This window comes from Peromyscus leucopus, chromosome 13, assembly GCF_004664715.2.
Source record: "Peromyscus leucopus breed LL Stock chromosome 13, UCI_PerLeu_2.1, whole genome shotgun sequence".
Lineage (NCBI taxonomy): Eukaryota > Metazoa > Chordata > Mammalia > Rodentia > Cricetidae > Peromyscus > Peromyscus leucopus.
Window position 1 is genome coordinate 45,712,800 of NC_051074.1, and position 27,638 is coordinate 45,740,437.

Consider the following 27,638-nt stretch of genomic DNA (forward strand, 5'->3'; position numbering starts at 1 on the left):
CACACACACATACACACACACACTGAAGCATGCAAATGTATAGCCAATAATATACAAAATAGGAAAAAATAAAAGCATTTTCCCTAAAATCAAAAGCAAGACAATGGTGTTCACTCTCCATTCTTATCTAATGTATCATTGAAATTCTTATCTAGATCAATGAAGCATGAGAAAGAAATGATATGGATACAACTTTAAAAGAGGAGAAATATTCAATTAGCCTTATTTGCAAATGATTTGATACTAAAAAGATCTTACTAGGGGCTGGATAGATGGTTCAGCCAAGAGCACTGGCTGCTATTCCAGAGGACCAGGTTCAATTCCTAGCACTCACATGGCAGCTCACAATTGTCTGTAACATCAGTTCCAGAGGATTTAGTGACCTCTTCTGTCTTCCATCAATACCAGCTATCCACATGGTATACAAACATGCATGCAGGCAAACCCAGACACATAAAAATAAAAGAAAAAAGACTATGATAAAGACTCCCCAGTAAAACTTTTTCATATGATAAATATTTCCAAGACATAGTGGAATACAAAATCAACATACAAAATACAGTCAATTTGAAATATACAGTAACAGTTATGCTGAGAAGGAAATAAGGAAAAGAATCCCTTTCACATTAGCTTCAAATGCCAAAATAAAGGAATGATTCTAACTATAGAAATATTAACTGTAAAACACCGATGAAAGAAACCAAAAAAGATAGAAGATGGAAAGACATCTTATGTCAATGGATCCGCAGAGTTAATATTGTTAAAATATGTATACTACCCTAAGTTCTTTATAGATCCAATCAATCCTTACCAAAATTTCAATGACATTCTTCACAGAAAAAGCAATTTCACAACTAAATGGATCCCATATAACCAAAGGCTTTGTGAGTAGAAATAGCAGTGCTGGAGGAATCAATTACCTGATTTCAACTTATAGAACAGAGCCATGCTAACAAGACTCCTCAAAGCACTGGAAAGGAGGAAGACCGAGAACAAACCCACATAGCTACAGCCAGCTGATTTCCAAGAGGGTTCATAAACAAATTTGTACAAAGTACATCTTTACCAGACGGTAGTGTAAAAATTGGTTCTCCTGTGGCAGAGTGAAACTAGTTCTTTTACTCTGCCCCTGTCAAAATGTATACAAATTAGATAAGAGATTTTAACATAAAACCCAAAACTTTGAAACTGTTTTAGCGAAAATTCTTAAAACACAGGTACAAGGGCTTTCTGTGTACAAGTCAAAAACACAGGAAAAAAGAATCGACAAATGTATGAAATTAAAATGTTCCTAGGCGCTGGCGAGATGGCTTAGTGTATGAAGGGTTTGCTCTGCAAGCATAAGAACCTGAGTTACTACCTAGCACCCCTGTAAAATCTGGGAGCAGTGGTGTGTGTATGTAGCTATGGGAAGGGGGACATTATCTCAAGTGAAACAGAGTGCAAGATGGCTCGAATATATAGGCCCAGAAGGACAGATAGGAAAATTAAAACCATATGTGGCTAACAGAGCTATGAACCTGTGGGGTTGAGACTTGCTGCAACAATGGAATATTCAGATTAACATCCATCCAACCTCAGAAACAAATCATAAACTAACACATGTTTCTGAGAGAAATATTAGAAGATATTATTCTAATGAGTGGTCACCAGCCATCCATATTATACAAGAACAGGGCACAACAACTGATGATCTTCCAAAGACACCAACAGCTCTACATTTAAAATGGTTAGCAGACAAGCCTGTATGGGTTCAGCAATGGTATACACACACACACACACACACACACACACACACACACACACACACACACACATATACACATATACACCAGGGGTTCTGCTGGCTAGTTGGTCTAGATAAATGGAAGCTCAAGATTTAGTGACACACCTGGTCTCCAAAGTATGAGCTATAGATGAAGGCATTTGGTGTTGACCTCCGACTTCTATACACATGCATAGTACCTTCCCCTTCCTGCCCCGACACAGTTTCTGCATTACAAATTAAAAAATGAAGTGAAGCAATAACCTATAGAATGAGAGAAAATTTGTGTCCACTACTCATCCAACAGAAGAAAGATTAATATCCAGAATACAGGCTGGGTGTAGAAGTATACACCTTAATCCCAAGATTCAGGAAGTAGAGGCAGTTGGAGCTCTATGAGTTCATGGACAATCTGGTCTACATTGAGAGTTCCAGGTCAGAAAGGGCTACATAATTAGAACCTACCTCAAGAACAATAAATTCAGAGTATATATAAAAAACTGATCAAGCCTTCTACCATCCAATAAATAAATGGACAAATGCATTGAACAGTCAGTTCTTAAAAGAAATACAAATGGCCAATGAATCTATAGGAAAATGTCCAGCATGCTTAGCCATCAGGAAAATGCAAATCAATACTAAACTGAGATCCCATTTCACCTTAGTCAGAATGACAATCATCAGGATATCCAGGAATAGAAATTCTTGCAAAGATAGATGAATAAGCAGCTTATATGCATCATTAGTAGAATATAAAATAATGCCACCACTACAAAAATCAGTATGGAGATAAATTAAAAAAGAAAAAAATTGAATAATATCATGTTCTCCTCTCCCACTCCTAGGCATATACCTAAAGGCATGTATGTTAGCATACTGGTAAGATAACCAACTGCATTTCTGTTTATCCTACCACTTTTCACAATAGCCCAGTCATTTAATCAACCCATCTTTGCAAATGTTAATGGACAAAGAGGACACATATGCACACAGAGTGATTTAGTCATAATGAAGCAAATTATTCTTTTGCAGGAAAATGGATGGAACTAGATATTACTGTGTTAATAAAACAGGCTCAGAAGATAAGTGTCATGTTTTCTCTCATATATTGAATCTAAATAAAAAATATGAAAACAAAAAGTATGACTGTTTTTGAAGAGAAAGGGATCAGTAGGAGAAAGAAATGGGAATAGGAGAGGGTAAAATATTGAAATAGATAAAATCAAAGAACATCATATATATATATATATATATATATATATATATATATATATAAATGTTATAAAGAAACATACTTTTACCATGAATATATACTAATAAAATGATAGTCTGAAGTATCTGGCACCTATATAGCAATAGCAATTACTTTTAGTTTATATAACAATAATAAAAGGTGTACTTACCTCCTATTACATTGTGTATCATGCTCAGCATTCAGCAAAACTCTGCAAGGCATATTAGGAAAGAACACATACTGAAGATACTATTAGACCTAACCTCAAGACAAAGAGTTGGATTGTCATATGGAAAATCTTAATTTACAATGTTATATTAGGGCCTTTAATACATAAAGTAGAAAACATAGTAGATTTGCAATGTAAACAGATGGGAAATCAAGAGGAACCAGAAATTTATGCTACAAATTAAAAACACTATAACTTAAGCTTGCCATTGGCAAGCTCATCTGTGGTCTGGACATGGTTGAGGAAAGATCACCACACATAGCACAACTATTGAAACTTCAGAAACTTAAATTCAAACAGAAAAGGGAATTTTAAAAAATGAAATAGAACATGTAAGAATTTGGAGGCATTGGAATATCAAAAGGAAAGAAAAAGAATGGGGCAAAAAAAGATTTGAAATGAGAAATTTCCAAAATTAATGGCAAACAACAAATCAAACATGTAAAAAGAATTTCAGACTGAATACCTACCTGCCCATCTATTTATCCATATATCTACCTATTATCTAAAACACATTCAAACTGTAGAATCCAAAGTCAAATCTGGGAAATGTCTGGAGGGGGAAAAACAGCTTAACTGTGTAAGAATAAAAGAAGTATAGGTGACTTTTTGTTATACCCATGGAAGCAGAGAGGGGGAGTAAAACATTTAAACAACTGTGATGATATTGACATTTTTATCCCCAAAGATGTTCATGTTCTGAAACCTGGTTCCTAAGACTGTGACTGTAGGCTAAATTGTGATAGTGATAGGGTCTTTGCATATTTAAAGAACTTAATACCAAGATCATTTTGGACTTAGGATGAGCCCTAAATCCAGTGATGCATGTTCTTATGAGAAAAAGTAGAATTTGGGAAACAAAGACAACGAGATGAAGGTATGGTGGAAATAAAAACAGAATGGAGTTATGTTACCATAAATCAAAGATGATACAAGTTCTGGGAGGTGGAAAAAGCAAAAGAGCATTGCCTCCTAGGACCTTGTAAGGTTGCCCTATTAAAGCTGGGATGCCATAATTACAAGAAATGAATGTGGAGATTTTCAACCCCTTCATCTATAGCACCTTGTTAGGGCAGCCCCAAGAGTATAAGCTGCTATATCAAACTTGCTTTGCAGTTGGCTAATAGGTAAAGAATGAAAAAACTGTAAGGTGCATAATAGAAAAAAGTCTCGATTCTTCTGAATTCAGAAAGTGCTTCTTGACTAGAGTTGGGACCATGTGTGCACTTCCCCTCAGTGCTAGAACTCCTTCTGGCATGAATGCATGCAGATCTCGTGCATGCTGCCATGGTCTGTGAATTCATGTATGTGTTAGTCCTGCTGTGTCTGGAAGACTACTTCCTTCCAGTCATCCATCACTTCTGGTCCTTACAACCTTTCTACCTCCTCTTCTGCACAGTTCCCTGATCCTCGAGGGGAGGGCTTTGATGAAGAGATCCTATTTGGAACTGAGTGCCCCAAAGTCTCATTCTCTGCACATTGTCCAGTTGTGGGTCTTGAATTAATTCCATCTACGGCAAGAAGCTTCTCTGCTGAGGGTTGATTCTCTGCTGACAGATTTTACTTAGGATGTTTTCCTTAGAATAGTCAAACTTCTCATTGTGATCCAGGCTTTCCAAAATGCAAATATTGAATTTATTGACTAATAAGAATGAATGTGGGATTTAATTTTGGAGGGCTTATAAAAGGCCAAGAATAATACTAAAAGACATGATTCATAGGGGTCATCATTTGAAACCACCACAGTCCATTCTTTGGGTCCCAATGATTCACATTTCTAAACCACTTTACCTTTCTTTCAAATCTACTAGTATCATGCCATTTATGGTGTTAGACTCAAGTATAAGGTCTCAGATGCCATCAAGTAACATGTCCAGGTACCTGCATTGAGACTTTAGGTATGGCTTCTCAAGTATGGATCCTTGTGTGCTGTTTTCAAGCATAGATCTTCGGTAGTAAAAAGTATAATTTTGTGAATAAAATTATTAGTTTGCTCTACAAATACCCAACAGAGTTAGGCAGAAAAGAAACTGCAGTCCGGGAAAATGTGTGGCACATACTAGTTTTGAAGTACAAGTAGACACATAGCAGGTTTCTTGATTAAAGTCTGTACTCATGGAATTGGCTCTTTATTTTTTAAAGTTGCAAAGTCCTTCATCTGCCTCCAAAGTCCTGGGAATATGAGTGAGCTCTACTATGTGGTACTTCTCTGAAGTCCCAATAAAGGCTCTTATACTTGAGGTCCTGGCACTAAGGACACAGTTTTAACTTTGGTTCTCTGGAATTAATCTTCATACTAATGTCATTCCTATTTCAAGAAACCATTTGGTACTCTGAACATTCTGCCTAAAACCCTAGAAACAGTCGGGAGTTTCAGTGCTTTTACCCATGACTCAATGGGTAAAAACATTTGCAGTGTACATGAACCCACAGTAGAGAGAACCAGCGCCCAAAAGTTGTCCCCTAACTTTCACATGTATATGGTGGTCTGTGCATGCATGTATGTGCACACATGCATGCACCCACACACATATGCTAATAATACACTTTAAAAATTTTAGGAGTAACCTCTTGGTCAGATCTTTGGATTTATTATGTACTATGTACCGTACATATTTTATTGATAGCACTTGTAGTAACTGTTCTCCTACAGCAATAGAAGTCTAAGGATTGCACCAGGTCCTACGCACATATATTATAGCTTTCAGGATAGTATTGGGGGGCGGGGGACTCCTGGGTGTGTGAATGAGGAGGTCTCTGATTCTTGTTCCTTCTCTTGGGCTCTTTTCCTTCTGTTGGTTTGCCTTGTCCAACTTGATGTGATGGTTTTTGCTTTATCTTATTGTATTTTATTTTGTTATCTCTTAGAAGCCTGTTCTTTTCTAATGAGAGAATGAAAGGGAGTGGATCCAGATGGGAGGAGTGGTGAGGTGGAATTGGGAGGATGGGGGGGGACAAAGACTATAACCAGGATATCTTGTATGAGAAAAGAATGTATTTTCAATAAAAGGGGAAAAAAGAAAAAAACTCTGCAACTTAAACAAATTAGTATAATTAGAATGATTATTTGCATTTTAGCTACTCTTTTTATAATACTCATCTCTGAGAAAAAAATCAACAATTGCTAACACTTACTGCTGTTGCAGAGAACCAGTGTTTAGTTTCTAGCACCCACACGGTACATCACAACTGCCTTTAGCAGTAAGAATCTAACTCCAGATCCAGGGATCCAATGCCCTCTCTTGGCTTCTGTGGGTTCCTGCATGAATGTACATACAGACAAGAGGTATTTACTCAGACATCATTAAGATAGTACCTGACATGTGATAATTTTATCTTAACTTCTCTGTGTTTATTCTATGTTTATTTCATACATAATATCCATAAACTGTTTGGAGAAACTAAGACCCATGATAGAATTAAGGAATGCATACATTCAAAGGAATATCAGTATAGAATTGGAAGTGTTCTTGCTATTTGAACAGTACTTTCACCAGCCTGAGTATCCCATCTGAGCTGGATCTTCCGTAAGTTTCTTTGGGTTGTTTCTTCCTGTCAGCTGGGAGATCAGGTCAGCAGCTGTTAACTGAAATGTCTGCAGTATAGACTTATCTTTAGATCCAGAAAAATTCATTGGCAAGCATGGATGACATGTAAAAATGTTCTCCATAAAAATACTATAAGTCTTACTATGTAAGTGTGGTTAATAACATTCCTTAAGGTAATATTCCACTTATAATTAGTAAATAAAAAGATTATCTGACCATAATATACTTTAGATCCTTCTTGATATTCTTTCCTGCCAGTTGCCACTCAACCTTCTGTCCTACACAGTTGGCATTTCAGCCTCGGGTAACAGGGAGCCACCCTACCCAACTCCTGGCAAAGGGAGTTCTCTGTAATACTGGGAAAAGTGAAATGCTCACTATAGCTTACAACAGAATGCCAAATATTGCATCTTCTCTCTCATACATGAATCTAGCTTTAAATTTTCATATATGTGTATGTATGTGGGAGTATATGTAGGTAGAATCCAGGACACTAAAAAGAAGTCTATGAAAAGTGGGGAGGGGAAGGCTTTAAGAAAGCAGGGTGGGAAGGTACTAGAATTACTTGATGTGAAAGTGTAAGGCAGAATACTGAGAAGAGTATAAAGGAGTTAAGAGAACTGCAGTGGGGGAGGGGAAACGAAGTACATTTGGGAATACCATAAGAGAACCCTTCTGCATGCTAATTAAAAATAAATAGGTGGTGGCTGATTAGTCATACAGATCGTTTACATAATATTCTAATAACTAATTCTGTTTAAATTAAGATGTTAGGATTATTTTAAGATTTTATTTAATAAACTTAAATGTTGAAACAAATCAAGAAATTTATTGGAGCAGGTAGATATGAGGTTATTTCATGTGTAATTGATGAAAGCAGAGACAGCTGGCTGAGGATGTGGCTAGGAGGTAGGGAAAAGTCAGACAATCCCCATTCATATTAGGGATTAGGACAGTGATGATTACTCCTTGTATATTAATATTTACATACTCACAACGTGAATTATAAATTATTACACTGTAATATAAGGAATATTAACTGGTCAGGATTTTATATAAGTCAAACTTTATTCGTGGGAGCCTCATTTGTCTCCTGTCAAACTACCTCTCGTGGTATTTTAAAAGGCATTTTTGGCATATTTTAAATTAAAATTTAATTACTTTCATTTCCTCCTCTCCTTCCTCCAAAAGCCCTCCCCCACTCTCAAACTAATAGCCTCAGTTTCCTTGATTATTATAGTTAGACACACAGTTAAGAATTCATAGTTTTAGCATGTAATCCACAAGCCACGTCATAGACAAAAAACAAACAAAAAAACAAAACAACAACAAAAAAACAGTTTTAGCAGGCCTAACATTTAAAAATGGATGTGAAGTTCAAAATTCCATAAGTCTTTATGACAATTAGCAAAAGTAATGTTTCTAAGGTATTCATTTTAATGTTATCATTTCTTTTTAAAATGTGAAATGAATAGGTTTATAAACTTTGTTCATGTGCTTAAAGAACCCTTTATAATTGAATAAAAATAAAAATGCTTGTTAAAAACAGGAAAAAGATAACATCTAAAATAAACATAGGTATGTCCATCCTTTTGTAACTTTCCTTGGTTAAAAAAAATTGAAAAAGTTCTAAGTAGTTTGATTTTACATAAATTTAAATTCTTGCTGGAGGAACAAGGCACACCTACAGACAAGTGAAATTTCATGTCAGTTGTCTCAGATAATCTCTTGTATTTTGAGGGCAGAGAGAATAATCTGTAGGTAACAGATAATGACTCTATTGACAGAGGAAACGGGTAAGTTCCAGGTATGAGGTGTCTGATTAAATGAAGAAAAGGAGGGGACTTAAGTATCATTTAAGTAATAGTTCACTACTGGGAAAGCAGCTCTTCGTCATCTGTGTGTCACATCTACTTTCCCTGGAAAGAATATCTTCTTTAGAGAATGAGAAGTAATCTTGGTAAAGATTGTTGCAACAGTTCTATAGTCCAAGGAATTTATGAGTTGGAAAATTCACTTTACTACATGCATAACATTACTTCTGTGAGAAAATACGCCTTATATAATTATGGGTCAATCTGGATGGTACTACACTTTCCTAAGAACTCTGAGTGATTTCCTAGAGAGAGTGCACATTTTGGTCATTTCACGTATGTTTTGGAAAACACACTGGACTGTAATCCCAGTTGCACGTTTTGTCAGCACTGGAGATGGAACCCAAGGCTTGCCTCCTGCCAAGCAAACACTCTGCACTGAGCTCCACCTCGAGCCCTGCTCTATTTCTTACTGTGGTACTGTTGTGCCACACTGTGGGAAGCTAGCCTCACTCAGTTGGCTGCTTCAGTTCCATTCACCTTGTGACTTCTGTTCCACAAGTTAAAATGACTTCCTTTCATGTCACCTAAGAACAATCTCCCGAAGATGACAAGGAAGAAGATACAAACCACAAATACCACTTCCACTGTATTCTGTAGGACAAAGCATCCCAGATTTAAGAAGCTGGAGAAACAAACCTTTCCAAGAAGATTTTTAGACTTATTTTTATTTAACTAGGTAGGTGGGAGTACGTGAGTGCAGATGCCTGTAAGATACTTAAGACCTGCAGTTACACATGCTTCTAAGTCATCTCACATGGGTGCTGGAACCAAAATCACATCTTCTGGAAGAGCAGAAAGTACTAAGCCATCTCTCTAACCTCATAGAAATAGAAATCTTTTTATAAAGAGTTGTAGCAAAAAGGTACAGTGGTAAGAATGGGAGGAATTTGAGCCCATTTCAGTCCATTTCCATTAAGCAACTTTCCAAATGAGGTCTGCTTTGGAACACACAGGTAACCCCATTTGAGAAATCAAAGAGCAAAATAGTATGGCTACCTTATAGGGTCATGTTAAGACTAAGTAACATTAAGTTACACACACACATACACACACACACACAGCTCAATGTCTGCCATGTAAGTCTTCATCAAGTATAAATGAGGATGATAGGATTCAATGAATTAGAGTAATCAGTTGGGGAATCAGTAATGAGCTTTGTTTGGGGGGAAGTTAAATGTCAGAAGTACTATTTTTGAACAATTACTATGGTGCCTTTGAAAAGGCCAGTTTGCCATAAGGAGGAGACCTGCAAAACAAGTAACTATTAGAATATATTAGATGTAATGTAATAAAGACTGAATTGGAAGGAAAAAGACTTGATACAAAGAGACATTTTGTACAATGAATGACTGGTCTTAACTGATTTGATATGATATAGGAAAGTTTTAGAAGGGAAGAGATGAAAAAAAGTTACTCTCAATTATGATACCAATGAATTCATTTTGTAAAATGTTCCAGACATGTGCTGATAATAGTATACTAACATCAAGAATTAGGATATGGTAGAACATGAACCAAATCTGATTCTCTTCTTCATGCATCTGACTTACAACTGAATAAACTCTACTGTGTTGTGAATGAAAAAATGTTATATCTTCTTCCGAACACAGTCTATGGTATTTGCAACCTTGTGTGGTCCTTGGCTTGTTTTCCCTATACTTTCTTTGTGTTATGTATTAGTTCTTTCAAGCCAGTGAAGAATGGCATTCTCTATCATATTTGCCAAATAAAATGCTACATTTTTTTCTCATACTTCTTTGTTGATTTATTTTTACTATTATTATTTGCCCAGTATTTCTTGTTTTGGAGAAATCTGCAGGACTAACACATTTCCATTCTCCCTTTCATAATAGAAGAGCACCAGTCTGATTAATACGAATGAGCCTTACAAAGTGCAAACTTCCAGTAGGTTAAAGCTGGTATAGTTAACAACTTCCTTAAGTACATATAAAACGTCATTCAGGAAGGACGTCTATTGGGAAAACAGGCTTTCATGTCTATCACTGGAATATTTAGCTTTTATAATGTACTTGATATGTCCTTCATTTCTTCCTTCTCCTGTCTTTTTGTAAGAAACATTACCTACTGTGTGCCACACCTTCATGGAGCTTACATTCAATTTTGAAAAAGATGAAATGTAAATGTTAATGAATATTGTGTCTTGGAAAAAAATAGAATGAAAATGAGAAATGAGGAGATAGAAGATTCTGGAGAAAGGAAAGAAAGAGGCCAAGAGCTAAAGCTGAGCTTGGTAGAGATAGGATAACTTCCAGAACAGATTGTTGTAACAACCATAAAACAAAATTGGGTCTTTAGAAATTAAAAATAGAGTGGTTGGAATTAGTCTGCCTTTGTAAGGACTGGAATATAAGGCTAAGAGAATTTCCTAGAACACAAACATTTCTGATACCTGAGAAAAAAAGCACACATTTAGTCTGAACAAGTCCATCAACTAAAATAATTGAATAACCCATACCTAAACAGATTCTCATGAGATTATAAATTATATAAATATGAATATAAATAATCATAAAGCTTCTAAAGAGAAAGCAAAGTTTTCAAAACAACATCTGGCCTACAATGGATGAGATGGGCAACCGCCATTGAAACTAATTGCTTTAGGTGCCAGATGACAGTGGTGGTTCTGAAGGAACAATTACTCTGAGTTTAGGAGTGACCCGAAATGATGATGATCATGATGTGAGTTCTATAGGAAGTATAATCATATCAACAAATTATTAGAACTAGAATCATTTACCATATAGGAACCTTTTAAATAACTATTTTTAAAAAGCAAGGTATAGCCTCAAAAGGAGTTTATAAATTTTCTAAGATCATATAACTCTTTCATAGAAACATGAAAGTTTTTATGTAGTATGTAAAATATCTTCCTAAATAGCAGGCATTTTATCTTCTGAATTGAAGATAAGCTCAGTAAAACTTAGCAAGTCATTTTTGAAATTCAATAGCTTATTGATATGTATAACGACAAAGACTTAGGACTAGCTTAGTGTACGTTTTAGACAGGGAAGAGAATGAATGGGTGCTGGGACTTACAGTAATATGGACTTGGCAGTGGCTCCAGTACAGACAAACAGAACTAGAATGAGAAGAGGACAATTGCACATACACACATTCAAGTATTTCTATCTTAGTAGTGTCTTCTGTAATAAAGAATAAAAAAAAAATTTGGATCAACTACAATGAAATGCTTTTAAGGGGCATGAAAGGAAACAGGGACTAATGAGGAATGAGATCATATAAAGTACTTTATATTGTGTGACTATCATAATTTATCTGCTGTTGGTCATTTGGGTTGCTGCTGACTTGGCACTATATTAATAAAAGCTGCAAACATATTAGTGTGCATTTTTTTGTGTCATCATTTTTTGGACAGTATTTTATATTGCCATCAGAAATATAACTACTTGAGAGTCCTACTGATCCTATGGGTGCCTAACTAAAATGGTCAGTATGTTGGCCAGTCTAATAGGAGTGTCACATTAGCACAAAGATGGTCAGTGCTTTAATGTTGGCCAGTCTAATGGGAGTGCCACATTAGCACGGCTCAGATTGCACACTTGAGGCTTAATTCCTTTCCTTTTATTAGCATCTTTTGTATTTTCTGATGTCTCATGATTGTTTTCTTTGATCCTAGATTTACAAGTAATTTCCAAACATCACAGTATTATTATCTCAGATTTGTCTTGTGATTAAAAACACCTTCTGTATGAGTGTTTGGCCTGCATGTGTGTGTGCACCACATGCATTCAGTGACGCAGAAGTCAGAAGAGGGTTTCTGATGCCCAAACCTGCAGTTATATATGGTTGTAAACCACCAGAAGTCAGTGTTAGGAAATAAACAAAGCCAGGTTTTCTGAAAGAGCAGCAAGTGCTCCTAACCTTAAACCCACACCTCTAGCCCTCCACTCAGACCTTTTAAATGTACAGAATTTGTTTTCTGGTCCAACACAATACATGTCCCGTCCACACTTGAAAGGAGTTGAAATTTGTTGATTTTAGATGAACTTTTAATTAGCGCTAATTATGTTCACTTAATTAATAGTACTGACCAAGTCATTGATAGCCTCACAGATACTTCCCTTCTTTTCAAATCTCCCAAAGATAAGTATAAAAATGTCTATTGTCTGTTTATCTTTTAATTCCTTTAGGGTGTTGTCTCTCATATTTTGAAGCTGACTGTTTCTGCACAAGTATTTCCTTCTTTTGGGTGGGTGGATGAGAATATCCGTCTTGTTCCCTCTTACTGTTTATTTTTGAAGTATATAATGTGAGTTCACAGATGGAGGGGAATTTGCTGTAGGGTGAATTGAATCTTTAATCTTACTTGTACTTGATGTATATTAAGTATATACATCTAGCCGGGCGGTGGTGGCGCACGCCTTTAATCCCAGCACTCGGGAGGCAGAGCCAGGCGGATCTCTGTGAGTTCGAGGCCAGCCTGGGCTACCAAGTGAGTTCCAGGAAAGGCGCAAAGCTACGCAGAGAAACCCTGTCTCAAAAACCAAAAAAAAAAAAAAAAAAAAAAAAAAAAGTATATACATCTAAATAATGGGATGCTGGATTTTTGTGTTGTTGTTTGATGAGTCAAAACTTTGGAAGAAGGAATTAATGTATTTTGTAAGTGATCCATCAAGACATTTCCTAGAGAGCCATTGTGGAATTCTATAGAATGTGTTTCCCCAAACTTACAAATTTTACCTTCCATTGATTCTTTAGAGCCAGGACTTTTGGAAAGTAGTTAGTTCATGGGTAGAATCCTCAAGAATGAAACTAGTGACCTTATAAGTCAATTCCAGAGAGCGATGTGACAATTTAGGTAAAATACAACCATGAAGAATGTAGGCCATCAACAGACATAGAATCTGTCACTTAAGACTTTCTTGCCTCTAGAATCTGTTATTTACAAGCCAAAAAGTCTACATTACTTAATTATAGATGCTCAAGGAGACTAAGGTCACACATTATGAAGAACGTGCTTTAAAAACAAAACAAAACAAATGAGACAGAGAATATATTAACAGCATCCTGATAAATAATCTTGAAATGAGAGCACTGATGGTCTAGACTCTAGAGATAGGCTAACTACTCAGCAAAACAATGGATGCCAGAAGAATGAAAATTTCCTTAAGTATTGAAAGAAAAAGTAAACAGAATTTTATTAAAAATATCATTAAAATTATAATGTATGAATGTTTCATATAAAAACAGTTTGTTAGACAAAATTGTCTAAAATGTTACATGGCAAGAAAAAGAGTAAATGGGATTAAAGTATTTTGATGTCCTAGAGTTTTATGAGAAAAGTAAAAGAATGTATTGAAAGTCAGTACGAATCTAAGACTCCATAGGAAACCACAAGAAAGCGAATGAGGGGCTCAGTCAGCTAGGTGCTTGCTGTACCAGCATAAAGACTCAAGTTCAGATCCCTGGCATCTGCATAGACAGCCAGGAGTGCTGGCACATGCCTGGAGGAGAGAAGAGGAGCTGGATCTTCCTGGCCCGCATCAGGTTACATGAGACACTGTCTCAAAAATGAACAAGTAAAGTGGAGAGAGACAGGGGAAGACAACTTGACATTAATCTCTGGCCTCTTCACACAGTGGATGCACCTGCCCACACAAGTGCACATAGACATAAGCATGTACATCCTTGTATATCACAAACAAATAGAAATAAAAGAACATGTTAATGAGGAAAATGTAAAGTACTTGATTAATCCTAAAAAAAAGTAAGGCAGGGATCCGTGAAATATAAAACAAGCAAATATGAAGCCAACAAAACCAATTGCTAAGTCTTTGAAAAAGTAAATCTGATGAACCCCTACGAATACTCTTCAAAACAATCCAAGGTTGACTTGACCTTTATACATATGTTAATGAAATTCACCATGGAAAAACATGGTGATTTCAATAGGCCCAGAAAACAATTTGCTATTAAAAGTTATTTTGGCAAACAGAGAATATATCCTTGTAAACAGTACATGGGTGCTGGGTATAATCAGGTTCTCATCCTTGCGTGGCAAGGACTTTCTTTACCTATTGAGCTATCTCTCTAGCCCCACACACGACTTGAAATTCTGTAAATTAATGTCATTTCTGCTATAATCAGTTGCAAAACAAGAATATCTCCTTTGTCCAGTTTTCTATTTATTAATGAAACTGAACTTATTGTTTCATTCAAATAAAGATTTCAGAATAAACTAAAAAATTCAAACTAGTATTACATATGGACAGTATATTTGGACCCCTATCTCCTACTGAAGACAAAGGAAAAGTATAAATACACTGGGGGAATAAGAAAGTTGGTTAGAGTTGTGGGGATATACTTAATACGTAACAGTTAATTCCATTTTAAAATACCTTCAATAGGGCTGGGGAGATGGCTCAGCAGTTAAGAGCACTTGTTCTTGAAGAGGATCTGAGTTCAATTCCCTGCAGAGACATGGCAGCACACAAACCCAGTTTGGGGTATCCCTCATCCTCTTCTGGCCCTCATAGGCACCAGACAGACACTCACAAATGCAAGCAAAACACTCATATATAATAAAACATCTTTTTAAAAAATTAAACCTTTTATAATGGAAACAGTAAAAAATTAACTGAAAACATCTGACAGAAATGTGTGCAATAATATATGCAGGTGCCTAAGGAGGCTCAAAAAGGATGTCAGATACTACTGTTTATTTGGAAAAACCCAGAAGGGGCTGGCCATAGCTCTCCAGATGCATGGCCAATGCATTCATTTCTCTCGCTCTACATCCGGGTGACTTACTTAAGCCAGGACTTTGTTCTGGTGTCACACGTACATACCGTGTAACAGTCCGCGATCAAGTCTTAAAAGGTGAAACCTTTCATTTTTTCTTGTAGACATTACCTTCAAAAGAAGCATTTTTAAATGCAACACAGACGCCTTACATGGGATCACCTTTAAGTTGGGACAACTGGGAACAGACTTCCAAGTCCCAGCTGTTAAGAGAGCATGTCTCAAAGCTAGATTCCTCTTTTCATCCTGTGCTGTCACTGCCATCAGGTAAGCTACCTCATGAAACTTGGAATATTTCCTATAATAAAATATAACCTTTAAATACAGGCAATCTCTTAAAAATGTTTGGAGTTTTATTTTTGGAGGTGGGGGGATTGTTGAGATGGGGCCTCACCATGTGGCCCTGGAATTATTTATGTATACTAAGCACACCGGATATTTTTAATTCTCATAACCCCCTAAGAGTACATTCTGTTGTCCTTTTCATCTCACACATGAGCACATTAAACTTGGAGAGGTTATTCACCCACAGTCATTTAGTTAATGAACAATGGAGCCAGGAGTTGACACCAGACTGACATTCCTATTACTCTTTATTAACTGATTTGCTTCTCTCTTGATGTAGCTTTAAAGGTTAAAAGCCTCATTCTAAATCATAACTCTGAGACTAGATCAATATATACTTCTCCAGACTCTAAGACTTCTAGTCTAATAAGATTAGCTTCTTTACCTACAAGCTAAAGCTTCTTGCATTTGACAGAAATCTCAATACCTACTCTATACTAAATAGGTGCTAGAAGTATAAATAAATCCCTCATGGTACTTGTATTCTAGTTTTAATACCATACACATATAAATATAAGGAATAAACAAATAAAATACTTTGCTAAAAATCTATAAGGTACTTTAGGGAGGTACATAGGAACAAGGGCCATCTCTAGTTAAGTCATGTTTCCAGCCCTCACCATGGTAGAACAGATGGATTTCTTGTTAGAGCAGTGTGAGGGAAACAAAGTTATATTTAGGCAACTTGAAAACAAAATTTTGAAGTTTAAAAAAGCATTTTAAAGCATAGTATTTAATTTGTTTCCATTTTATTTTTTTCATGTTTTTGCAGCAAATTCCATATTGACATTTGAGACGTTTTTTAAGTATATTTTCTTCTATTTACACATGGACTTGCCATTAAATATATCCTTTGAGCCAGCCAAGGTGACACACCCCTCTTATGACACACTTCCTCAGAACTAAGGAGACAGATTAAGCAAATTTCTGTTTGAGGCTAGCCTGATCCACAGAACCTCTTTAGACTATCCTGATATACATGTTCATGACTAATTTTGCCTATTGCTGGCAAAACGTTCAATAGGTCAAAAAAGTCTCTATAAAAATGTTTCTCAGGAAAAGTTTAGGTGTCTGTTACCTATGCTTTTAAAAATGACTGTTTTTACATCTATAAAACCTGTATTCATTGTGTGTGTGTATATAGGTCAGAGATCAATTCTCTGGAGTAGGTTCTGTCCTTCCACCATGTGGTCATGCTTGGTGAGAGCGCCTTATCTGCTAAGCTATCTCATTGGCCCAGGTTTCATATTTATGACTGAAAAAGATCCTTAATAAGTATGAACTTTGGCCTAGTAGGTTGGCCCAATAACCAGGTAAAAGGCACTTACCGCAGGCTGAGAACCTGTTTAGTCCCAAGGACCCATATGGCAGAAGGAAAACCCCAATTTCCATGAGTTGTCTTTGACTTCCACATGCCTACGTGTGGCACTTGTACAAACCTACCACCCTTGAACACAATAAATTAATGTAATTAAATATAAAGAACATCTTGCTTGTAACTTGGCTCATTTTTGAGCATAAAATATGTCAATATTTTCATTTGCATTAACCTATCTGAAGGAAGACAGCTTCTCAATGAATTTTAGTCTTTATACTCATGTCAAAGAATGTGAAATTTGGTGTTCTCATGTGTTCTGCTCTTAGCAGTGTTTCCCTGTGTAACCACCATATAAACATATCATTTTCATTATTTTTAAATGCTTTTATAAAGATCTTTTAGGTGCATTTGTGTCTATTCATCTAAGTTACATTTATAATGACTCTTCTTTTTACATACTAAAGAAAGATCTTAAGAGTTATTCATATGCTAGCTTCTTGTTTATTAAATATACCAAATTAGTAACTTTCTAAACATGGTCACCAACCTTCTCGGAAAAGTATTCTGATGCTTCTATCTCTCGAAGTTCTTACTGTGTAAACTTTTATTTTTCTAAGCTTATGAGCTAATTATTAAAAGGAAACAAGATTAGTATTAGGCTATGGAAAGTGGTGTTCCCTAAAAATTAATGTTTTCCTTTGTTTTTCCAGAGATTCCCCTTCATCTTCATTTTGAGACCTTATTTAGGAAGACTGACTTGAAAGGAGAGCTTGCTGAAAATCCATTTGTAGGTGACTGTATCATAGCGCCACCATCTGGTATGTCACATTTACAAATCCTGTGCATTTGTACGTTCTTACATTGCCCACGTTTATATTTTTGCTTCATAATAAAATTTAACAAAATAATAAATGCAAATTCTTAATTTTTAATACTTTTTCCATAAGTCACACACACACACACACACACACACACACACACACACAGAAACACGTGGTGTGGATTGCTTATTGTTTGAGTCCCTTGGTCATAGGACATGAGACAGGGAGGGAGAAGATGGAAGGTGAAAGAGCATGGGTGAGGGACATAGAGGGAAGAAAGGGTGAGAGGGAGAAAGACTAGATGGATGAAGGAATGAATGAACGAACGTAGGAACAATCCTTGGATGCAACGTCTGATACCTCTTGAAAGTTATGAAGTATTGATAAGTAGAAGACAGTATTATTAATATGGTAAAATTACAGGTACCAATTTGTTTTATTAGTGTGGATATTTAATGCAATGTAAGTTGGAGTTATAGTAGACTTGGTGATCTTGAAATATCCCATAGCTCATCAAGAGTACTGAAGAGGAGAAAACATAAAAGGAACTGGTAGTATTGAAAAATGTAGCTCAACCACATATAAAGACATACCAGAAACCATAGAAAGCATAGATTTTGTTTATATTTACAAAGAGTATAACCATGAAATGATCAAGAAAGCTGGTAACCATTAGAATATATAGCATTGTTACTTTTTCTGAGTAAAAAAATTATACCTATTTAATAACATAAATAACAATAAATTGGAGTTGGCTTCTATAATTTTAAGTAAAAAAAATGAACTGTTTATGAGTTCTCTGAAAAGGAATGAAGACATTGTCTATGTTTAGAAGCAATATGAAATGAAAAAACGGCATTTCTGATTGTCTGCAAAGCTGTAATTTAGTATCAAAAGAAGTTAAACAAATTATTTCCAGGCAAAAATATCTACTTGCAAAACTCCAGAGTAAAATAAATATATGTTAAGTGGTTTTTATTATAAACCCCAGCCATTTTAGGCCGGGGGTTGGGGGGGGAGATTATGTGTTGCTCAGTGTTCAAAGGCCCTGGATTCAGTTAAGAGTACTTCGAGGCAGAGGGAGAAAACTGATTTAAAAAACCCACCAACTTTTATAAAGTGCAGTAGTAATTAAACAGAATATATAAAGTAACAAAGTCTTCATTCAAGACAGATGGCAATGTCTCTTAAGTAGGATTTACATTGGAAAACTTTAATAAATTACAGTTTTAAAGGAACAAAGCATGAAAGGTGCTCCCTTAAGAAGAGAATAAATTGCTATTGTCAGAAGATACTTTGAAACTTAAGATGTCTGTTTATATTGTTGTATACAGAGAATTTAAATTAGGATCAGGAAAGGGTGTTGCTGTTGTTTTTAGAGACAAGATTTCTGTTTGTTTTGGCTGTCCTGGAGCACTCATTAGACCAGGCTAGCCTTGAATTCAGAGATCTCTCTTCCTCTGTCTCCCAAGTGCTGCAACTAAAGGCATGCACCACTACACCCTTAAAGTTACATTTATTAAGAATTGTTTTTCTACAATCCCATCACTCAGGAGGCTGATAAGAGGATTGCCAGAATTAGGGAAGCCTGGGCTGCAATAGTTATCCCCGGACGAAGTGGAACACAGTTAAGACAGCTCTGCTGTTGACTCAGGGTCCCCTTATCTCAGCTTCTTAAATCCTGGGGTTCTTGGTGTATGCCACCAAGCCTGGCTGAAATATTCTCTTTGAACAAAATTATCCTGATGTTTATCTCAGAAAAAATGTTGAAAGATAGCAAATATAATTTTGAAAATTTCAAAAGGAGCTGTCATGTATCAAAATGCTTTATAGTTATAATAAAGTATGATGATACTGAACAAAAGCCAGAAAACAAAAGGAAGGCTCAGAGAGAGACAGGTACTTACTATGTATTTTTATAGTTTAGAAAGGAGGCTTTAGTGAATAAGTATCAATGACAAGAGGCTATAGTGATGGCTCAGCAGTTAGGAGCACATGCTCTTGCAGAGGACCTGGGTGCAGTTCCCAGCACCCACGTGATTGCTCAGAACCATCTGCAACTCTAATTCCAGAGGAATCTTATGCCCTCTTCTGACTTCCGCAGGTACCAGGTATGCAGGTGATACACATACATTTATGCAAATAAAACACTCAAACACACAAATCTTTAAACCAATGACAAGAACAAATGCTTGATGTAGTCTTATATCAACAGTATCAGAAGGTACTTTAAACAAAAGGCAGGTATTGTTATTCTTGAATAGGCAAATCACAGTGAGGTAGGACTAGAGAGCAGTCTGAGTCAAAGATTGTGCTCTGAGTAACCACCTTGTATTTGTACTCAGTATAATTAAATAATGGCTGATTACAATCTGTTCTCACATAGCACATTAAAACAAATTTAAGACTGATGAATTTTTATATATGTTTCAGATATATGTGTTAACAATGCCTTAAGAAAACTAGAAAATCTAGATATCCCTGGTAATAACTATAATGAAAAGAAGAAATATAACATTTATTGAGGACTTGTGTGTTAGACACTTTGTGAATGTTTAAATATTTTGCCTATTGATAAGATGATACATTTTAAATAATTTCTATTACTACAATGAAAACAACATTCTTGAATATTTCACATAACACCAACGATTGGGACAGACCACTTAGGAGGCACGAAGACTCACTTAGAAGACTTTAAGACTAAATTGCTGCTTCTGGACCTCCTGAGAATATTTACTGAACTGCAAACTGTATAATGATCCAGTTATTTTCAAAAATCTAGTATAATATTACATATAAAAGTCTTTATTCAGGAATGTCTTAGCACTTGTGATAATGTAAGATTAGTAACAACTTAAATATGATAGAATTATGTTAATTGGTTAAATATACACTAGAATATGCAATTTTAAAAGTACCTTAAAGGCTCATCTAAGGATAGAAACAAAGAATACTGCCATGTAATGGAAGGGTTTCTTTCTTTTTTTCTTTTTTTTTTTTAGCTATTACAGTTATGTAAAAAAGTAAATATATAAGTCATATTCAATGTAAGGAGTTTGTTGGAATTCTGATGAAGAAATTATATACATTCAAATTTAAAAACAACTTTTTTAGGGCGGGGGTAGTTTGAATACAGGGTTTCTTTGTCTCTGGCACCTTGCTCTGCAGACCAGGCTGGCCTCAAACTCAGAGATCTACCTGTCTCTGCCTCCCAAGTACTGGTATTAAAGGTGTGAGCCACCACCACCTGGCTTTAAAAAAAAAAAAAGCTTATTATCAAATACACTTTGTAGACAATCCAAATATGAACATGGACTTTTGTTGTATAATAAATATTTTGTCATTTTTAATAATGCATTGTGATCACTTAACTATACCTATACTTAATCAGTTTTTTAGGGATTTATGGTGACATGATACAAATAAAAAGTATAAATTTTTAAAAATTGCAGCATAAAGGTTGGCAACAGTGACATGAAACAAATTAGTCATTAGTTGATTATGTTAAAGATGGCTGCAACATTCAGAAGAGATCATCTTTATAGTCTCTGTGTTTTAACATTTCTCATAGTAAAAGTTACAGAATAAATCAAAACACCTTGGGCAAGGAGCAATTACCCATGCTTAAGAAGACAGAAGCAGTATTAGAAAATATAGGCAATGTCCAGGTACTTTCGTATGACATAAGATTTGAGATTTAATAAATTCTTTTTACAAACCCAGAAATGCAGTATTCTAAAGTGGTCCTTCATGATGGTGGTGACAACAGCTGATGCCTAGCAGCTACAGAATGCCTAAATAATAGTCAGAGAAATATTAGGCAACATCTGGATAATAATGAGTAGTAAAGTATGAGATAAAAATACCTACATACTTATATTCTAATTTAAATTATGACTTCATATTTGAGGTATGTATGGATTATAAAATGTACATGTTTCAGTGAAAGGCAATATGCAAAAATGAGCATATACGATGCATTAGAGAAGAGGATTATGTTTCTTCTCATGGTCTACCGTTTTTCTGACTTAAAGAAAGGAGGCAGTATGTTAGGCAATGAATTGATACTGAATTTATCAATAATATAGTGATATGTCACATGCTACATAAAATGGAAAACTGTAAATGTATGGAGTGGAATGTGCTTGAGATTCATGTTGCCACACTACTAGGCAATATTCTTTTGTGTACCAGTTTCTTTTCCTCTATTCCCTACCATTCTCAACTTAAATAAGCATTAGGATTCTTCCTATGTCTAAAAGAAAAGTAGGCCCCCACAGTGAGAAGGTACTTAGTGCTAAGCAGACTCTAAAATGCTGAAAAAGTCAAAGGTAAAGCACAGGAAATTAAATATATTTTTATATATTATATACATATATAATGAAACAAAGATTTAATTTCCTTTGATTTACTGTACATATATATATAGAGAGAGAAAGATGGAAGAGAGAGAACAAAGGAGAAAGTCAACAAGAATATCTATTATGGGTGTGATGCAAAGAAACATGGTAACAATCTATAATAACTTCTTTTATGATAAGGCAAAAAGGAAGGTTAAGGGGGATGAGATATAGACAGAGGAATTCTAGAAAGATAAAAATGCTAAGAGCCATTTTGGAATTTATACAAAGATGAAAGGTTCCAAATGAGTATTCTTCAAACTCAACATGCAAACACATTGCTTGGAGAATACTGTTAGAATACAGATTCCGATTCAAGAAGTTTGGTATGTATGGGGCCCAAGACTCTGCATTTCAATTATGGCTCAGCTGATTTAGACACTGGCACAGTTATGTGATATGTTATTACATGCAATGTTGGCTTACACTATGTAAGATTTTAAATAATGGATAATAAATGCATATTGTGGAGACATAATACAATGTGGTGCTTCCAAGTATCTACAAATAGCCTGATATTTCTGAGAGTATTCTGGGAGGTAAGCAGACAGATCCTTGGCTCACTACAGCACTTCATCCTGTCCTCTTAGGTTTTATACTTACAAAGTCATGTGGACTACTGACAAAGAAGCAGGGTAAAGTCCAACTGTAAAGTTGAGTAAATACATAATTAATCTAATCAAGAGGAGATGCCAGCAAAAGCCAACTGAAAGGCCTGTCTTTATCAAAGTATTATAGGGTATGAATAAGGGAACAGAACTCAAGATAAGGCTTTAAGAGAAGACCTAAAGAACACATCACATGATTAAGAGTCCATAAAGATTATAGGAATAACTGGTGAATATGAATGTCTATAAATTAGCTAGTAATATTTTCTGATTCTTGACAACTATGTGGGTATATAAAAGGTCTTGCTTTTGAGAAACACTGTGTGTTTTGTAAGGGAACATTATGTCAGAAAGGTGTATTCATACAGAAGAGGATCTGAGTATTTGAGTATTGGGCATATGGAAATTCTTTGTATTGTTCCAATTGTTTTTTGAATTTGAGTATGTCAAAGTTGTCGTATTTAACTTTTTTAAAGTGAATATCTGCAAGGAGTAAGAAAAGCATAACCTATAAACAACCTAAAAACTCAGGGCTCAGGCTGCTTCATCCAGTATGATCTTACAAGCTTGTTTTGAAATCTCTTTATGTCTACATAAGTCCAACACAATAACCTGTTTACACTGAAAGTCTAATTTTTTAGTTTCCTTTGATCACCATAGCCAATGATATTTAGATTACAAATTATTACCTGTATCCTTTTAAGGTACTTTAGGGAATTAATGGAAGACCCTTAAACTCCAACAAGAGACTGTGTCCTGCTTGCACCTTGCATTTTGTCTTGCACCTTTATACAAGCTATTTTGTCCTCTTTCCCCTCACTATGACCTATAAAGCAATGAAGATCTAAATGGGACTTACTTGCTTAAAATACCCAACTGACAGTAAAGGTGTACAATTGATATAAGCTTCCCCTCTTAGGTTATGCTGTCCAGGTATATGAAGATTATTCTTTGTCATTTCCTATTGAACACCTTTCTCTCCATTGGTTGGATGGAAGGAAGTTTCAGATGTCTTAAGAATTCTGTTTTCAGTGTTTTCTTACATCCAATTAACTAATCCTCATTCGTTTACAGTAATCTTTTAAATTTCTTTCTTGCAACTTTTAGGATATATTTATCTATGTGTACTGTTATGACACACAACATATTTAAAAACTTGCTGTTTGGCATTCAAGTGAACTCTTTCAAATCTTAAGAGTTATTGTAAGCAATTCAGGAAAAATCCAGGGCTATTTCTTCAAATGCTCTTCATTTACTTTGCTCTTATCATTCCATTTTCTTTTCTTCATTCTCTTCATTCAATTGTGGAAGCTTTTCCAGGCAAATTTTGATTTTCCTAGCTGTGGCTATTTTGTTCCATGGTTCAACTAATTATCATTTTAAAATCTGAACAAGCATATTTTATTTCTGAGAATTCTCTGCAGAGGCTTTGAGGACTTGCTTCTCTTTATTGTTTTATAGTCCTATTATTCTATACTCCGGGAACACTCCACAAACTATTTCTTAAGATGGTCCTTTTACTTCTACATTGTTGTTTTATTTATGGTGTCAGTACTGAAGATTTTAGGAATTTGTATACTTACATTTGAAACTGATCTTTATGGCTAGCGCTGTTCTACCACTATTACTTATAGTAATCAGTTTGTGAGAAAAGCGCAGAGATTTGAACTCAAAACTGTTTTCAGATTGGAGTTGGGAAAACACAGAACATTTCAAAGCGGGGCATGATGAGGACCTTACCTTAGACCCATTTCTCTATGGAAAGGTAGATTCTGTTACCTGAATGTTAGCCTCTCTAAACCATCTAGCTGATTGAGGTAGGTACTGGCTTCTACAGTCTACCAGTTGCTCCACATCATTTTTCCTTTGCCATTTTTATTCTCTTGCAGGTCTAGTAAAACACTGATATTTATCAAATTTTTGTGGTAACCATTTTCCTTTGTACTTCTGCTTTGGATTTCTTCAGCTAAATTCCCTAGGACATTAGTTTTGCAGTGATGCTTCATAAATTCTGATTTATATTTTGTTTTTTGCTGGCAAATGTGTGCATCTACACATAAGCCTGTATAACAAAATCTGGCTTGCCATTTTTAGGGTGCTCTGACATCTTATAACTGGATTCGTGATAACTGTGGTTAGGCTAGTCAGGCTATGCCTTTTATTTTCCCTTGGTTGGACACTTGAGTCTACATGTTTTTTTCAATTCTTTCCCACATTTCCAAACCTTTATCCCCTGCTCCCCCAAAAGGAGCCAAGATACTGACTAAAGCAATATTTGGAACTATGAGGTTCAGATAATCAGCACTCACGATGACTAAGGTAACATTTATGACAAATTTTCCATAGAGACACCTATTTCAGGAATACTTCATTGAATCCTTATAACCCCAAGACAGCTGCTTTTATAAATATGTTGAAACTGAGGCAGAGATACTAACGTAAAATTATTTTAAATTCAGGTTTCAAAAGTTAAGTAACAGTGGTATCATTGTCACAATTAGGTAAAATGAGGTTCATGCTTTTACAGAGTCCATGTGTCATGACATGTTGATGCTTACTTGGTGAAGAGTGTTTCTAGATTTAAGGACATCAACCTCAGGATTTCAATTGGCATTCATCCAGACTCACAGATCTGACCCAATGTTCACTGATTTTGAAGACATTAAGAGCACAGCCCCTTCTTTTTATTCACTTATACATAAGTAAAACACAAATGGAAATTGGGCATTTCCTGAGAACATTTTTGAGAAATCCTACTATTTCATTTCTTTTTAGTTTAGGAATTATCCATCTTGGTAATTGAGTTTTTATTTCATTTCATGTAATTCTGAACTAATAATACCTTAAAATTTTCAATACTATAAGTAGAAACAAGTTAGCTGTTCACTGTCTCTGTTAAAGGACAAAAACATCACATAGCCTTTCTTTTCGTTTGTTTTAGTACAAGGGACTTCTCTGAATCAGTGGAGAAATGGATATTCACCTATATGTAAGCCTCAGATAAGGTCACAGTCATCACAACTATTACAGGGAAGAAAAAAGAGACACTTGAGTGAAACAGCATTAGGTAGGTTAAAATGAAGATGTGACCATTAATATTGAAAATAAAAATTATATTCTTCAAAGAACCCTTGTCTCGTGGGAATTTATAATCCAGAATATTCACTACCTACCTCAGATACCTATGTCCCTATGAGTACAGTCATGTACTTAGTTCAGAATTTGCTCGCTGGTTCTTTCCTGTGCCTTCTGCCACCTGTTATCTGGACTGGATTTAGTCTTCTGGGTTATAGTAGAATCAGACTAGTCAGAGTAAGGTTACCTGATAGTAATTTATGAGTATTACTAAATGTTTTAGATTGTGAGAAAGTGGTCAGGATTCAACTGAGGAACTTCAATGCCCCTTTTTAATTCTCCTTAGTCTCTCTACGTAACATTTGTGAGATGAACAAGAAATAGTAGTTGAAAATAGACATGTTCTAATAACATCAAGTGTGGTTTGTTGTAGGACTTAGGAGACGAGTTGCGACACTCATTGTTAATGCTAAGAAGAAAACCAGCATGGTATAGTTTGGAGAGAAAGTCATTTGTACACATCTGGTTCTTGCTCGTTGTCCTATCACACATCACATTCATGAATTAAATCTTTCCCAGATGTTATATCTCAATAACATGGACATACTCAGTAAATTAGAAACTAATTATAACCAAAATGTACTGATTTATAATTTTATACAATGGATCTACATTTGTCTCCAGTGTCTTTAGAAATTTCACTCGAAATAACAGATCTATAATCACTACAATCTGATCAAACACATTGTGGTAGAAAATGAACAAGCTCACAAATGCATCTCGAGATTTTGCTTAAGTGTCTTTTAAGAGCAGTCAAGCAAAGATCACCTAACTTTTAAGGAACTTTCATATATACATGCCAATACATGGGGAAAATTGTAATCTCTTAATAATATAGACTATAAAATATAGATTATCTAAATAGAAATGAGTGATAGATTCAAATTTAATGGATATAAGGGGATAGTAAAAAAAAATCAATAAAATGATATATTTCAAATAAATAAGTAGATAATTACAAAAATTTGGTAAATTAGGCATGTCCCTAACAAGACAGTGCCCTGAAAAATGAATTCTTCTGGGATAAAAGAAACCTAGAAGGCAATTACCATTTTAATATGTGAATTTTGAAGCTACTAACCAATAAAGACTATTTTTTTACAACTGAAGAAATATATAGTTGGTCCTATTACTTTTTACATTATAAAGAAAATATTCTTTTTTTAAACAATTCATACTGAAGTAATGCAGATAACAGTACTAAACAAGTGAACAGAAACACAAATATACTTACAAATAGGAATAAAAAGCAGAACTTGATGGAACACATAACTTTTTTATATGAAATGAATATTGTGAAAAAATTCATTCATGAAACAGGATTAGGATATTGTATCAAATGAATACCAGAAAACATGAATCTTTAGAATTTACTAAAATTAAATAAAAAATAAATGAAAAACAATAAGAATAAAAACTCAGATGTCAACTTAAGGAAATCTCACAGAAAGTAATACAGGCAAAGATAAGAAAAAAAGAAAAGAAACTTAAGATCAGTCTTGACAATACAGCCTGAATGGGGCACTTAAAAAACAAGAATAGGGAAAAAACAATGGAAAAGGTTACTCAAGG

General features: G+C 35.1%; 1 protein-coding gene across 5 annotated transcripts in view; it reads left to right on the forward strand.

Annotated features, from left to right (window-relative positions):
- Kansl1l (KAT8 regulatory NSL complex subunit 1 like) overlaps positions 1-27,638 on the forward strand; it is a 94,039-nt gene that overhangs the window by 58,640 nt on the left and 7,761 nt on the right. For 3 of the 5 annotated variants that reach the window (XM_028870057.2, XM_028870059.2, XM_028870058.2), the window contains exons 7-9: positions 15,541-15,703; positions 17,810-17,917; positions 25,873-25,998. In XM_028870057.2, the coding sequence (XP_028725890.1) occupies positions 15,541-15,703; positions 17,810-17,917; positions 25,873-25,998 (397 nt within the window). The remainder of the gene's footprint in view (positions 1-15,540; positions 15,704-17,809; positions 17,918-25,872; positions 25,999-27,638) is intronic. The other 2 variants (XM_028870060.2, XM_028870061.2) reach the window with 1 other exon arrangement.